The 16,864-nt window shown below is 40.6% G+C and overlaps 1 protein-coding gene across 2 annotated transcripts in view; it reads right to left on the bottom strand.

Annotated features, from left to right (window-relative positions):
* cnnm4b (cyclin and CBS domain divalent metal cation transport mediator 4b) overlaps positions 1–12,078 on the bottom strand; it is a 53,338-nt gene extending 41,260 nt beyond the window's left edge. Inside the window, exon 1 of one of the 2 annotated variants that reach the window (XM_085180273.1) lies at positions 10,635–12,078. In XM_085180273.1, coding sequence (XP_085036399.1) covers positions 10,635–12,036 — 1,402 coding nt within the window. In that variant the 5' untranslated portion in view covers positions 12,037–12,078. The remainder of the gene's footprint in view (positions 1–10,634) is intronic. The other variant, XM_085180274.1, reaches the window with a different exon arrangement.
* Between the last annotated feature and the right edge of the window lie 4,786 nt (positions 12,079–16,864).

Genomic DNA, 16,864 nt, shown 5'->3' with positions numbered 1-16,864 from the left:
AAGACACAAAATCCTGGATAAATAACAATATTTAACTTACCAAAGGAACCCATTTAGAGGGCAACCGCAAGAAACCACCACCTTGCACATACCCATTTGCAAACTGCAATCAGGCCTGTGTGTGTACATGGACAAGTGCCAAGCATGCACACTTACAAAAAAAAGCTCTGGCTAGCAGAAAAGGAAAAGGTGCTCTTTTTCTTACAAAAGACAGAATAGTATATGCAGCTACTAAATAATATCAGGACCTTCACAGATTTGTAGGGGAAATTCATAAAAAAAAACGGTACAGTTTAAAATAATTCTTTATTTAAGGGGACTACCTAAAACGAGCCCTGTCAGAGAACCATTAAAAAGGCCTAGAGACCAGTAAATGAAACACTGGTTTCTATAGAAAAAAATGTATTCGCTGAGAAGTTTGCGAGTTGTTACTGGAGGTCGCAGCCCGTCGCTAGCGGAAATCACGGGGGCGACCGTGGCTCAGGGAAGCGTATCTGTAACCGGAAGGTCGCCGGTTCGATCCCTGGACTCTCTGTCCTGGTCGTTGTGTCCTTGGGCAAGACACTTAACCTACCGCCTACTGGTGTTGGCCAGAGGGGCCGATGGCGTGATATGGCAGCCTCGCTTCTGTCAGTCTGCCCCAGGGCAGCTGTGGCTACAACTGTAGCTGCCTCCACCAGTGTGTGAATGTGAGAGTGAATGAATAGTGGCATTGTAAAGCTCTTTGGGTGCCTTGAAAAGCGCTATATAAATGCAATCCATTATTATTATTATTATCAGGTGCAAAGAGGCAAACAGTGCTGCAGCTCATCTCCGTTTAAGGCCACCCCTTCCTTTAGGCTGGCTTTTTCCCATCACTTGCATGATTCAAAGAGAAGATTTGAACAGGAAGATTGTGGTTTGTCTGAGACTGACAGTTGTGGCATATCCTTTTCTCTGTGACATCATACAGAGACAGGCGTACGGGAAAAAGCTAGCTTGAAATCTAAAACAGTGATTAGAGTAGTCTGAAGCCTGAGCTTTTGGCTCATTAGGATTGCTGACACAAACGCTGACCTGATCATTTGAAACCTTGACCACGTTTAATGTGAGCATCCACCGCTGTGGAAACGTACAACAGGTCCATCTACAGAGTTTACAGTCGTGGCCAAACGTTTTGAGAATGACACAAATATTGGTTTTCACAAAGTTTGCTGCTTCAGTTTTAATAATGGCAATTTGCATTTACTCCAGAATGTTATGAAGAGCGATCAGATGAATTGCACATTCTCTCTGTGCCATGGAAATTCTCTTCCCATTTCCACTGCATTTCATTGCTACTATAAAAGGACCAGCTGGGATCATTTGAATAATCTTCTTGTTAACTCAGGTGAGAATGTTGACGTGCAGAAGGCTGGAGAACATTATCGCACGCTGACAGAGTTAGAATAGGAGACTAGATGCATTAGTAGGAAGATGATACTTGAAATCATTGTTCTTCCTTTTAACCATGGTTACCTGGAAGGAAACACGTGCAGCCCTCATTGTGTTGCATAACAAGGGCTTCACAGGCAAGGATGTTGTTGCTACAAAGATTGCAATTAAATCAACCGTTTATCGGATCATCAAGAACTTCAAGGAAAGAGGTTCAATTGTTGTGAAGAAGGCTTCAGGACACCCAAGAAAGTCCAGCAAGCAACAGGACCGTCTCTTAGCAATAATTCAGCTGCAGGATTGGAGTGCCACCAGTTCAGAGCTTGCTCAGCAAAGGCAGCAGGCACGTAGGAGTGCATCTGCACGCACAGTGAAGCGGAGACTTTTGAAAGATGGCCTGATGTCAAGGAGGGCAGCAAAGAAGCCACTTGTCTAAAACAACAACAACAACAACAACAACAAGGAAACATCAGGGAAAAACTAGTACTCTGCAAAAAGTACAGCTAATGGTTTAAAGTCATTTTCTCTGATGAAGCCCCTTTCCAATTGTTTTGGGCAAGTGCAAAAAGGACTGTCCGGAGAAGAAAAGGTGAGTGCTGCCATCAGTCCTGTCTCATGCAAATAGTAAAGCATCCCATTTGTAGGGCTGCTTCTCATCAAACGGGTGGGCTCACTCACAATTTTACCAAACAACACAGCCATGAATACAGAATGCTACCAAAACATCCTCCGACAGCAACTTCTTCAAACCATCCAAGAACAGTTTGGTGAAGAACAATGCCTTTTCCAGCATGATGGAGCACCGTGCCGTAAGGCTAAAGTGATAACCAAGTGGCTTGGGGAACAAAACATTGATATTTCAGGTCCATGGCCAGGAAACTCCACAGACCTTAATCCAATTGAGAACTTGTGGTCAATGCTCAAGAGGCAAGTGGACAAACAAAAACCCAATAATTCTGTCAAACTCCAACCATTGATTATTAAAAAAGAATGGGTTGCCATCAGTCAGGATTTGGTCCAGGAGTTGACTGACAGCATGCCATTGCGAATTGCAGAGGTCTTGAAAAAGAAGGAGCAACACTGCAAATATTGACTCTTTGCATAGACGTGATGTAATTGTCAATAAAAGCCTTTAAGACTTGTAAAGTGCGTGTAATCATACTTCGATACATCACAGAAACAACTAACACAAAGATCTAAAAACACTGAAGCAGCAAACTCATTCTCAAAACTTTTGGCTGCGACTGTAAAATGTGTAGGTGTCTTAAAGGGGAGGCGACTGTGGTTCAGGTGGTTGGGAAGCTCATCTGTAACCGGAAGGTCGCCGGTTCGATCCCCCAGCTCTCTCTGTCCTGGTCGTTGAGTCCTTGGCCAAGACACTTTACCCTACCGCCTACTGGTGATGGCCAGAGGGGCCGATGGCGCGATATGACAGCCTCGCTTCTGTCAGTCTGCCCCAGGGCAGCTGTGGCTACAACTGTGGTTTGCCTGCATCAGTGTGTGAATGTGAGAGTGAATGAATCGTGGAATTGTAAAGAGCTCTGGGTGCCTTAAAAAGCGCTATATAAATGCAATCCATTAAAGTGGACTATTCACATATTTATAGACGTGACATTTAGCAATAAAAGAAAAATATGAATATAATGTAAGATTAAAGTTTATGTTTTGTTATGTTATAAAAAGAGTGGGAGAAGACAATATTTTTTTTACAACACATAAAGCAAGTAAGTAGGTCCAACTTCAAAGTGATTCATAAACAGCTTTTAATTAAAAACCTTTTTTTTGGGGGGGGGGGATGAATGTCTGTACAAGGTTCAGTTATCTGTACACTCAGTCAGTGCACAACCTGGCAACCGCTTTCTACAAAACTGCACATTTTTCTTGAACCATAACACTATTTGTACTCCAGTAAACCCAATCTCTACCAGGAGTTACAGAAACTCTTCCTCTCTAGAAAGTCAAAACAAAAAAACAAGGACAGATGGGCAGAGGCAAAAACTAGGAAACTGGAAAGAACTGGAGGCAGTGATGGGGGACAGAGAGCGGGAGACGAGAGACACACCCACCATATAAAACAGGAGTGGAGACATAGGTTTGTTCTGACAGCCCTATCATGTTGAGATTGGGTAATCTTTTACTCAACACCATAAAACATTCCCTAGAGGCTCGAATAGAAGCTGTAAATACTGCAGGTTCCCGGGCTCTTGTTCACAGCTATTTCAGACTTTCTCTAATCCACACAGCACCAAAAGCATATGTACAGGCTCAATTACATACATGCACCCACTTAAATCCTTTTTAAATGGTGCTGAAGGTTCTACAAGGTCTTTTAACTTTAGACCTATTCACTTTTCATTAGTGATCATGATCGATTACAACTAATAGTTTCTTTTAAGAAGGATTTGTTGAACACCTCGTGATGTGTGTATGTCTTTGATCACAACTGTATATCCATGTCTGTGCAAATGTGCAGGGAGTATCACAAGCACCAGCACGAGTGTATCTGTGCTTGCGTCACAGGCACAGAAGTTAAGAGGCTGATGTGTCAGGGCACGTCAAAGCCAACAAGTTTAGATTAAACAAAAAAGAAAGCAAATATCCTCCTCACCCCTCTGCGAGGGACCGCGAGGGTCAGCGTGGACTCAGCCTGCAGTTCTTAATTTGACGCTGAGCTGTCTGCGAAGCAAACAAACCGCCTGCTAGAAAAGTGAACCTGACATTCATGTGAGAATGTAATGCAGTGTAATGCGAGTCCTTGGCCCTGTTCTTTTTATCGGCAGCACTTTGTTTCTTTTTCATGGCTTTGACCCAAACACAGTGATCCCAGGAACTGCTCGTGCTGTCAGGTGGTTGAAACTGTGTGCACATATGGAACATCATCAGTGCCTTTCATATGAAATCCAATGTTTTTATACAGTGGATGTTCCCCATCCCTATTTGCCAATAGTTTGTTTTCTTACTTAATTATTTCTTAATTTGCCAGTTATTTATTTTAGTTACCCGAGTAATTCACGGGTTTAAAAAAAAAGTAAATAAACAGTGCAAACCCGCCATCACAAACTTCTGAAGTTTCGATTTTCTTGTTATGTCCAAATGAGGTGGAGAAAGCTGTCAGCTGTTCTAAAAGTACTCACCTCACAAGGTTTGAATTTCAAGCTAATCTTATGAATTTCTTTTAGAAATCCTCCATTTACACCAAACTCTAACCACCACATGGCCCATAAAATCTCATTTTTAATCTGTTTTGGAAATATACCCACAGCCTAACAGACAAACGGTCATTAAACCAGAGCACACAATAACAGGGTGGGTGGGAGGGGCAGATAAGTGCCCGAACGCCGATAAACTGCAGACAATGTGGACGGCCTTGACAACCACCAACAAAAGCACCAGAGACTCACGTTCTCAGATCGTCCCCATCGTTAAAAATACTACAGGTTTATACACAAGTCAGAAAACATCAAAGAATTACAAATACAGTAAAGAGAACACAGGACAACATACAGGTTCCCTTTACTCTGCATTCGTGCGTCCAGCCACACCCATCGTCAAACTCAAACCTTTATCTGGATCTGAATTATTGTACACACCTGAGACCAGAGGCCTTTTCACACAAGAACCCTGGACAACATCTGGAAAAACAGGTCTGTGCTTTTGTAGGAGGCTAACTTTTTACACACTACTAGACACTATTGCATTGACAAAAATCTGTCTCCAGACATGCAAACAAAACGAGAAAAAAACCCCACAAAGTAATGTTATTGTGGTTACCGGGTGGAGATTTTGCATCACCGAGCTTGTGGTTAGATGGAAACAATCTATATGTCATAAATTACACACAATCAATCTTCCACAGTGCCATTACTTCACTGGATGGTTATAAAGATCATTTTGCTTAGTTTCAAGTATCAAAATATAATGATTTACTAGTAAACTCACGTCATACTTAAAATGACAACTTCATGCATGCTGATATTGCTCGTGGTGATCCTTCATTGTGACAAGATTAGTATTCCTGATAAAGATTTTCTAAAGGATTTGTGACTTAATCCTAATGGCATTTTCAAAAGACAACTCCTCAGGGGCCAATAAAATACACGAATTACAACACGTGAGAGTCTGTTGACAGAGTGCACGTGGATCTCCGGGAAATTCGCGGTTCACTTGTGTTTGTGTGCTTTCTAAATTTTGCCTGATGTCCAGTGTGGACTAAGCCAATTACACAAGAGCCACAAGCAAGGCCGTTTTACCATCACCTTTTCATTAAATTATAGAGGAACGAGTAATAGAAGTATGGCCTTTAACCATGTTCCATAGACTTATATGAGAGGTTTTAATTTACCAGTGAGTGTTCGGACTTATGTCTGTAGTAGTTAATTCTGAATTATCGCAGAAGCAACTAGTTTCCTCTATAGGACGGCTGGGCTATGTAAAATAAGTGAGTGCAATCCTTGTCTCCTGAGCTACCAGGATCTCCAGATATCCAGAAGCTCAGATGAGAGCCACCTTTCCTTTGTGTCAAAGGCAGCCTGCTGAGGTGGCTGGAGCATCTAATCAGAATGTCTTATGGGCACCTTCCACTGTGGAGATTTTCCAGGCACACAGCTGACGGGAGACCTCGGTGTAGATCTAGAACTCACTAGAGAGATTATTAATCTCATCCGACCTGCGAGTACCTCAGAAACCTCCCACGGGAAACTGGAAAATGCTACTCGGGAAACAAATGTCTGCTTAACCTGCTGCCATCGCAACGTGGATAAACGGAAGAAAATGTTGGGATGAGGATGAATATCATGTATAAATAAAAGTGAATGTTTCCTTTTATGTCTGCTGTTGCCATTTCCAGCATGTCATTAAAATTTGATCTCATCTAATAAGGTCACTTCATAGTCCATCTGAAATGTCACGTCATGTTGACAGAAAAGGCTAGTGGGAATAACACACACTCATTTCCTGTGTGTGTGTGAGTGTGTAACAGACACTGCTATCTATTCAAAACAGTTTGACTATGACTTAATAGCCAAACTCTAAAATCAAAATGTAAATTCGGTGGTTTTGATTATGTGGAGCAAAACCCTGTGAAAAATCTGTGTGTGCGCTTCGAAGCTGCAGGATGCCATCGCTGTGGTAACTGATGCCGAGCTGCAGCGAGAGGAACTCGAGTGGCAGGCAGGGAGCCGGGTCACAGAAGAAGCAGGGGGTGCACAGGAAATTAAGCTCGCACATACTATAACCACGTTAAAGCCGTCCACCACAGCCTGAACATAGGCTCCTCAGTCACAGCGTGAAGGCCGACATGGTAAAGGTAATACTCTGAGGTATGTTCAGACTGTGCAGTGTTTTTGCAGTATTTGCGAGAATGTCGACATAGCGAATATTAAATCATCCCTTACTGTTAAAAACATTTTTAAAGAACATTTTTGAGGGTTTTTTTTATAACTGTCCAGCTTTCATACCAACAGTCATATAAAAACAAACAGACATCACGATTCAACGTGCGTTAGCGGAAATAGATAACATCAACTCGCATAACAGCAGCTATCAGACCACAGATTATCATCTCCTGTAAATAACATTACTTGTGCTGCCTGTCTTGAATTAGCTGAAACCATAACAGAACAGCTAGGTATGCATTTCAGCTGTTTCCGTGAATCCCACTGTGAACCCCCGCTCCAACCGACCCGAAGCACAGATACAGAAATGATATGGTTCTTCGTGACTACAGACAAATTTCTCTAGGTTTTATGGAACAAATCGCTCACCACATCAAGGTGGACCGCAGCCCTGAAAGTTTCTCTGCATTTCCCAGAAAAGCAGATGTGAGAACCGAATGTTCAGCTTAGTCAGAGCAGACATTATACGGCCAGCTTCTGATATAAGAACAAAGAGGATGATGGGCATCGAGTGCCCTGCCACCTAGATGCTCTTTCTAGGAGACATTCTAGCATAAACCAAACAGTAATGAGAACGCACCTGAAGGTTTTGTGTTACGTGTGGGGGAAAGACCAGCTTCAAAGAATGTCTAACCCTGATTTTCTCTACACTGGCTGAAGTGTGTGTAAAAAAAACCTCTTTCCCAACAACCTACATGCAAATCCTGGCCCCTCCACATTGCATGACTAGGATGTCATTGAGGAGAAATGCAGTGACTAACACTGAGTCTTACTCACAGCAGGCTAATCTACATAAAAGGCATAAAATCTGAGATTCTTTCAAATTATGACCTTTAAATTACACTGACTATGACATCTGCTTGGCAGAGCAATACTTGACTTGACATTTTAATGTGGTTAAAAAAAAACAATACTCCAGTTCATTTATAAGTGTTTCTACTTGTGTTAAAAAGATGATTAACCTTAAGGTCCGACTGCTGTGTTTCTTTTGTTCCAGCATTCACTTCTGCACAGGTTTAGTTAAAGCCCCCCAAAAATCCGCAACAGTTACTTCAGGGCACTTTTTAGGATTAGGTGAAGCTCATAGAAGGTTATAGACGGAAGCCCCAGCAATCCGTCCACCTCACACGAGCAAGCACTTAGCAAGAGCAGGGAGAAAAAATGAAACCTAACAGGAAGGTGGCCATCTGCCAAAACTAGCGGGGGCGAGAGAAAAAGATGCACAAATTTATTGCCCTTGCTAAATCTCATTAGCTTTTCAGCCTATAAGACGACTTGTACAGATGTCATAAACAGATGTTTATCTGTTGCGTTGCATCATTTCTGCTCTGGCTCTAATTTTTAATCGCAAGATGGTGTGATAAAGAGAAGAGATCAAAGTCTTTGAAATCTATTTTAATGTATCGTTATTTTTTCTGTCACAATAGAGGGAGAAATAAAGAAGAGCAAAAATAATAAGTACCGGTACTGGAATCAACTATGAGTCATAACAGAAACGAGAGGCCCTGAACATTTTCTCCACTGTAACCTTCAAAGTGAAGACTTTAAACACACAAACTTCTCATATTGTCAAACTTACTTAAAGACAATCTCTCTGCCAAGATTTCAACACTGTAAGCACCTCGATTTACAGCGTGTGTGTGTGTGTTTGTATGCACTGCAGTTTATTACCAAAGCCTCCCACCTTGCCAGCCGAGCTCACTTCGATGAGCTGCAGATACATCTTGGCCAAATATCACACAGCACTATGCACCACTACAGCAACTCAGCAACTCAATTTCCAACACTTGATTAGAGCTAAATGAATTGCTACAGTGAAAGAGACAACATGCCGACAAAGTCCAATGACAGGATATTAATGATACTACAAGATTTAGACACAGTAAGCCAGTGTGTGTCTGTGTCTTTGACCTTCAGATGAGAAGCCTGAGGAAGGAAAAATATACTGCAGCGGGAGATAGCGTCAGTGTTTGTAAATCATCCTGAGAGCGAGTGTGAACATGTGAGCCTGTGTGTGTGTGTCTGTGTGAGGCAAAAGAGAGAAGTAAATCTGGGAAGTGTTATGGTATCTCAAAACACAAACCTGCCTAGCTTTCACCAGAGAACTTTCTGTCTGTCAAGTGATCAAGAGAACTACAACTACTGAAATAAACCTACTTATGGAACCTCACAACAACCTTCTGTTAGACAGATATAGCAAACGATTAAGACGACAGTTTGATTAACTTGAACGAATACGTTTTTAAAGAAAAAGAACATCTACCACTGAGAGACCATCTCTAGACAAAATACTTGACCCACATGCAGGAGTTGTGGTGCAGGTAGGATACATCTCAGGAGTTAAACTTTCATTTACTCTTAAATTAAGCTATTTGATAAAGCTATTTATTTATCCATATTGTATATTCTGTATCTATATATGTGTATATGTGTATATATGGTGTATTTATGCTTATATCCTTACTCTCATTCCCCTTAATGTATCTGTAACATGCAACTTTTTTGGTGTTTTACTACTGGAAACTGAATTTCCCGGAGGAACCCACCCGAGGGATTAATAAAGTTTCATCTAATCTAATCTAATCTAATCTAATGGGAAAGGTTTAAATAACCATAGTGGCCCTGGCCAAATGCACTAAAGATGGAGGAACCAGTGTCACACTTCTACTGAGTTGAAAGTTCAAAGTCAGACTCTCTCTGACTTTGAACTCAGAAGCTGTTCAAAGTCAGAGAGAGTCAATATGACTTAAGGGGAACAGATTTCTTTAAAAAAAACAAGATAAGGACAAATATAAAGCAGAGATGTGTTTCTGTTAGAGGAGTTAACCTGTGGAATAGTTATGACAGTGATTTAAAAAGGTGTAGTTCATTTTCCTTGTTTAAAAATATGTTTAAAAATAGAGTATTAGAAAAATATATATATCAAGAATGAAAAGAGCAAAAAAAACAAAAAAAACAAAAAAAAAAAACAAAAAACAGAAAACCTCTTGATTCTTTTGCTTTGATGTAGTTACTTACTAAGGTGGTGGTGTTTTTTCTTGTTTGTTTGTTTTGTTTTTGCCTTGTTTGCCTTCTCTCACCCCAACCGGTCGCAGCAGATGGCCGCCCCTCCCTGAGCCGGGTTCTGCCGGAGGTTTCTTCCTGTTAAAAGGGAGTTTTTCCTTCCCACTGTCGCCAAAGTGCTTGCTCATAGGGGGTCATATGATTGTTGGGCTTTTCTCTCTGTATCTATGAAGCGCCTTGAGGCGACATTTGTTGTGATTTGGCGCTATATAAATGAAATTGAATTGAATTGAATTTTATTCTTTGCTTCGAGCCCTGTGTACAGGAGCTGCATGCTAAAAGATCTTTTGTTAAAAGGGTTGGCGTAATAAGCAAATGCTTCAGCCAATACCTTTTGATTAGCCTTGTCTCATGCTTTCTTGCTTTGTGGTAAATCTTTGTTCTGTCTTCACTGAGATATTTGAATGCTAATCAATAAACATATCAAACCAGGAAAAAAAAAAAAAAAAAAAAAAAGTTGAAAAAATGAGCAGTCATATTTTTGAGAGCAAACTTAACCCCTGACTCTGTGGGTACAGATTCCCCTGACTTTGACTTGAAGATGCCAAAACACCAGCTTGACTGCTGCATTTTTCAGCATGTGGCTTTCAGGGGTCTTATAAGCGAAAACATTGCTGGAGCTCTGATTACTTCATCGTCTCCTCCGTGCACCTAAGAAGTGGATGAAGCTGTACCAGAAACATTTGCTGGCACCGCACACTGCTGAACCAAATCACAGGTTTCACTCGTGCGTTATCACACCATTATCACCAGATTTCCACAAACCTTTTTTGAACTCCTCCAGCATGGCGTCCAGCTTGGTGTCGTGGAAGACGAAGTGGACCGGATGGTTGTAGAATTTGGTGATGGTCTTCAAGGTGGTGCAGTCGTCTGGGTCCACGAAGGCCAGATCCTTGACGAAGAGGATGTCCACGATGTTGGAGCGCTCGTCTTCGTACACGGGTATCCTGGTGTAGCCGCTCTCCATGATCTCGGACATGGTGTTGAAGTCCAACACGGCGTCGCTGTGGATCATGAAGCAGTTGTTGATTGGCGTCATGACATCCTCCACTGTTTTAGTCCGGAGCTCCAGCGCTCCTTGGATCATGTTGAGCTCCTCTTTCACCAGGTCATTGTAGGGCTCGGTGACTTTTAACATCTCCACTAGCTTCTCTCTGTTGTACACGGTGCCGATCTCCTGGCCCAGCACGCAGTCGAGGAGTTTGCTAATGGGCCAGGACAGAGGGAAAGTCAACAACATGAACAGCTTGGTGAGGACGATGGTGTTCGCCCCGACTGCTAATCCGTGTCGGGAGCACAGAGCCTGGGGGACAATCTCGCCAAATATTACGATGCCGACAGTGGAGGCGACGACTGCTCCGACCCCGGACTTGGTGAGGTCGTCCAGGAGGATGGTGAGCGTAGTGTTGACCAGGACATTACCGAGCAGCAGTGAGCACAACAGGTAGTTGCCCTTCCTACGAATGGGCTCGATCTTCCGCGCGTACTTCTTCTCCTTTTCTGTGCCGCAGTTCTGCACGATGCGCAATTCCATCGGATCCAGCGCCATCAGTCCCAGATTGAGCCCGCTGAACATACCGGACAGCACCAGCAGGAAGCAGATGATGATAATCTGCAGCCAGATGGGCAGGAGGGACTTCTTCGCTTCCACCACGCGCAGCCTGCCGTCTTCTTCGTCCATCAGGTACCACTTCTGATCCCGGGCGTCCAGGACGCACAAGCCGAACACTTTCACCACCTCATTCTTACGGAGCTGCTTGATGCTGAGGGAGACTGTCCCTGAGGTGTTTTCGTCGTTTACCTTCATGGGTCCCCTAACATCAATATCATTCTGATCTTTGGGACAAGTCCTGTTTAACCATTTATCTGAGAAATCAGCATCTTCTTTATCACTGGCGAACAGTTTACCGAACCCGATGATATCCGAGCTGTTGGGGAACAAGTGGAGCCCGTAGACCCTTAAGGAGATGTCGCTCCCCTCGGTCACCTGAATATCTCCCCCTTCGGTGGTCTCGGCTGGCTTGTCGCTCTTCTCTAGCCTCATGCCGAGTATCCGCGTGGTTTCCCTCGAGTCTGAAACCGAAGCTTCAACCAGCCTCGTCGCAAAAACGTATGAAAACACGAATAAAGTTAACGTAAACCCCCAGCCACTTGAATCCATCGCCATGTTTGTTTCGCTCTCTGCCAACAAGCGAACTGACGTCACCTACTCGTTTCCACAAGCCCGCCTCCAAATTTACATATAAATAACACCCAATCGGCAGCGTATACGTCACTAAAACTTGGGCCGAGCCCCAACAGTTTCATTTTTTTAAGGTCGACTGACGAAATTTCTTTTAAAGGTGGACCGTGTGGGAGCAGACGAAAATTAACGCATGAATGATAAACATTCACGATAAACAAATTTTAAATACAAAAGACATCAAATAATCACATTTTATGATATTTCCGACAACGATTTTATATATATATATATATATATATATATATATAAAATTATTTATTATGAAAAAAGATAAACAGTGTTACAAAGTAATTAACGTGGTCTTTAACTTCATTTTTATTGAAGAAAATACCAGTTAAGTTGTATATTTAGCTACTCTATGGCACAGAAAAACCCAAACTGAGTCATAAAAGTATTAACTGTCTTAATTGTGTTTACCCGTATGACACGTCGAATTAAAATACAAATGCTGAAGCAGTATCAAAATAAGTCGAATACAGAGAAATGTATTTAAAGTCAATGATTTAGTCTACAGAACCTTTGTAATCGCAGTATGAACAATGTGACAGTTAATGATATCAGTTATCAGTTTAACGAGATTAGAAGGGGTAAGTAGTGTCACTGATTTGAAATACAATGCATGTTAATGTTATCTAATGTCTCTAGTGATGCTATTAACACTCCTCTGTGTGCTGTGAGCTGTGCAAACTGAATATTTGAGGCAAGAAGAAAAACCTTGGGTCACAAGTGAATAGAATGCCAAATTAGACACACTCACCGGTGAGTAAGAGACTGATAATGCCAACACCAAAGACAATGAAAGGATTAATCTCTGAAACACACATGCGTCTTAGCATTTTGAGAAAATAAATAAAACGTTTTAAAATTTAGTTTTTACACGTTTTTTTATGAAAAGATGCTGGTAAATAGAACCACGTGTGAATGTATTACTTTAATCTTGAATTACTTTTTTGTTGACGTTGTATGTAAATGCAATTATTGAGGGCAGAGCACCATCTAGTGGTCAAACCGTGGTGAATGCAGCCTAACGTGCTGGTGTGAAAATGAGAATGATTCTAATCTAATGATTCTAAGTAAAAATGAGGCTCAGAATTGTGTATATACATAATAAAAGCCTTCAGACATGCAGCTACACCCACACAGGATCTAATTCAGTTCACTGGATGGATTTGTAAAATGTGAAAACTGCAGTAAAAGCAATAAATTCTCTGCATTTACTTGTAATTAGTCACAGAAAACTTTTTTTGTTTTCTCCGCTGAGATTAGGCTGGAAAAATGTTTGTGGCCCATCTGACAGCTTATCTGAACCTGTTTTCAGGCTCTTTGCACTCCTTCTTTTCCCACCTTTAGCTTCTGCATTCACAGAAGCTGTGCTCCAGGTCTTCTAATTCTTGAACATCTTTTAAAACTGTTGCCTTCCTCCATCCTTCTGACAGTAACTTGTAGCCTTTTTTTCAACCTTTAATCAGATGATGTTTGCATTATTTTGTTTTCAGAGGATTGTATACTGACGCCTGTACACTATCACACCAGTTTATTTCCTCATGTTAACCTTAAACAAGTCTTGTTTTAGCAAACATATGCATGATTTCCTGCATCTCACTGTAAGCTAAACTTGTCTTCAACAGAGAATCACATATTGCTCATTCATCCATGGAAATACTGTAAAGACACCTCTTAGGCTTTGTTACATTGAATATATTTAAGAAACAAAAACAAACAAACCAATATGTTCATTTCATTGTATGGTAATTATGTTTGCACATAGAATTTAGAGGTTTAGGATATTCTAAATAAATTTTCTTTTATTTGTTTTTTGTTTAATTTGTGTGTACTTTTTTCTTATTTCTCTTTTATTTTGGATCATACTCTAAACATAAAAAACAAAAGTTCTCCAGACTTTAGAGGACGCGATGAAGAAATAAAGTATTTCGTCACCAATCCTTTTATAATCTTCTCCACTGTACGATGTGTAATGGTAACACAAATCTCTCTTTAGAGAAAAACCTGGAAGTACACGAAGAGCCACATTATTCATTTGATTAATTTAAACTTCCTTCAAATTTTTATTTAACTTACCCAGCCCTCCTCACAGGGCTGTGAAGAAGCTCGCACGTGTTTCTGTTTCTATAATTCGAGGAACTGAACAACATAAACCTTTATTATTTATTCTTTCATCGTGTCAAGCTGAAAAATGTAGCCATTGTAAGGTCCATCATTTGCTTTCCTGATAGTACTGATAGTATTAAAATTCTGACCATACACTGAACAAAGAACATGTTGGATTTACTTAATTCACTGGTGGACATTGGTTGCACAAATGATTTGCTTTGGCAGCAACTTAAACAACTGAGGTAAATTAACACTTAACTTTAAAACACAAGACAACTTGCAAGAAATAGCCAGTCTCCTTTTTCAGTGCACTTCTCTGCATTCATAACTCAAGGTTTCAATTTGTCACTCCACAATATGAGTCGCCACTGATTTTCAGTTGGGTTCTTGTATAATTTGGTGTACCCAGTCTTTTTTCCCATTTCCCTTCCTTAGAAATAGCTTCTTCACAGCCACACTTCCACTGAGACCCCTTCTGATGATGCTACAGTGAACTGTACATGGATCAACTGAAGGCCTGATGCATCTCTCAGGTTCTGTAACTTGTCCTTGTTGGATTTTCTCCCTATTTCTCAAGGACCTGACTTTCAGATACTATTCATCAGCTACTTTTAGCCCTGCCACTTCTTTAATATGCCCCTCACTTGTTTCATCAAATATTTTTCAAGGACACACAATGTTCTGTGAATAGCTGTTTGGGAATCACCTTGTTGGTGTAAAAATACTAATGTATTCCTGTCAAACTATCTTTGGCATTTTGATTAGATTCAACTAAAGAAATGGGAACACATTTTGTCTTTTGTGGAAAGCTACTAGTAAAAAAGTACCTAAAGAGACATTTAACCACTCAAATGTGTCCAAATGATTTATTTGAATGACGTGTTCACTCCTGGAAAAGAGTAAGAAGACAAAGAAGAATTAGAGGAAGACCATGACCAAAGTGGTCACTGACTGCTGGGGATTATATGTGCTGATAACAGCCACTCAATGGGTCGCTAACATTCAACAAGGCATCTAAGAGAAATTTTGCCCCACCAGCCGAAATCCTAAAATCCTAAATACAAGATAGGTTTTCTGAAAGACTGTTGGTGATTCTCTAAGTTTAACTCAAAGAGTTGTATTAATCTAAACACTGGGCTTCCAGAAAATATCCAGATCCACAGACTGCATGAAGATATTAATTTGTTTAATGATATTTGATCAGCTTCCTGAGCATAAATGCATTTTTATCTTTTTAATAATAATTTATGTGTGTAAAGTAAAAGCGAGCCATCTGAAAAGGATGATAACTAAAATCAAATGAAGAATAAAACATATGAAACTTTGAACATGAAGGTGCTTTTTAAAAATATGTTTTTAGCGACACCTTGTGGCCTTACACAATGCTGTTTTCAGCATTGTGTAAGGCGGTCTATGACGAGAAGTGACGTGAAAGCCTGAATTCCATAAAAAAGCCAAAATGTGAGAAGGGTGTTACAGTAGAGATCTCAGGTCACAGAAGCACACACGAACACAACAGTGTTAATACGTTGTTAGATTACAATATATGGCAACATTTAATTTCTTTGTTTTATACATTCTTATAAAATGTTGTCCTCAACCTTTCCTACTGGTACACATACTCTATGTAGTCATCACTGTTGCACGTTTCACCTTTATAATAATCAATTACTGATGACAATCATTTAGTTGCAGCTGCTGAACATTGCAACCTTTCTCTGAGGTTTTTTTTTTTTTTTTTGGAGTTGCGTTAGACTTTAGGCTTTAAGCAGTGGTGGTTTCCTCCTTTGGTATTCAGGAAACTGAAACCTCAGACAGGGAGCTGTGAGAAATGCTGCAGAAACTTTCAACCAAACAAAACTGAGATGAAAAAGAAAGCAACATGTCAGTGGTGTAAAAACGAAAGGAAACAAAGCCGTAAATGCCAGTTTCAGGAAATGAACGTGTGAGAAAGAAGAGACTTTGAGAAACTGTCAAGACATTCTGAAGATTTCAATAATGTACTAAACAGATTTATGCAGCTAAAGAAAGTGAAAGACAACCAATTTAACCACTCGGATAGCGTTTGCTATATTTACACTACATTTAGCACCAGTTTAACAAATACAAGTTTTCAAATAGAAAACGTGGTCAGCTTTTACTTTGTACAGCACCACAATGAAACATTCTTTACCACAGCTGCAGTAGAATAAAATTAAAATAACTGTTAAAGCTGGCAAATCTGGAATAAAAGCTGTATTTTAACAGTTAAATGTGTCACTGTTTTACTACAGGAGCTACACGTCAGATAAGTTTAGCAACCTGTGAGAAAACTTGCATTTAAAATGCATCTAACATGTTGTTCCTTATTGCCTATGTGGGTGCTTTTATCTTTTTTTTTTTTTTTTTTTTTTTTTTTTTTTTTTTTCTGCCTGTCCCGTTTGGTTCTTTTGCCATCAGAATTATTGTCTAAAGGCGAAGAAAGATGCCCAACGGATTTTCTTTACCAAATTGACCATCCCAGCTTTGCCGTAATGGTCCATTTGATTCACCTTTTATTCTTTATTTTATTTTCACTTGCTGAATACGGGACAGACTTGACTGGGGGAAAGAAAAGGGAGAAAGAAAGAGGGGAAGAAAAACAGTTGAGAAGAGGGAC

This window comes from Neolamprologus multifasciatus, chromosome 12 (genome assembly GCF_963576455.1).
Source record: "Neolamprologus multifasciatus chromosome 12, fNeoMul1.2, whole genome shotgun sequence".
Taxonomy (NCBI): Eukaryota; Metazoa; Chordata; class Actinopteri; order Cichliformes; family Cichlidae; genus Neolamprologus; species Neolamprologus multifasciatus.
The sequence above is the reverse complement of the archived record's forward strand: the minus strand, read 5'-3'. Positions and strand labels throughout refer to the sequence as shown.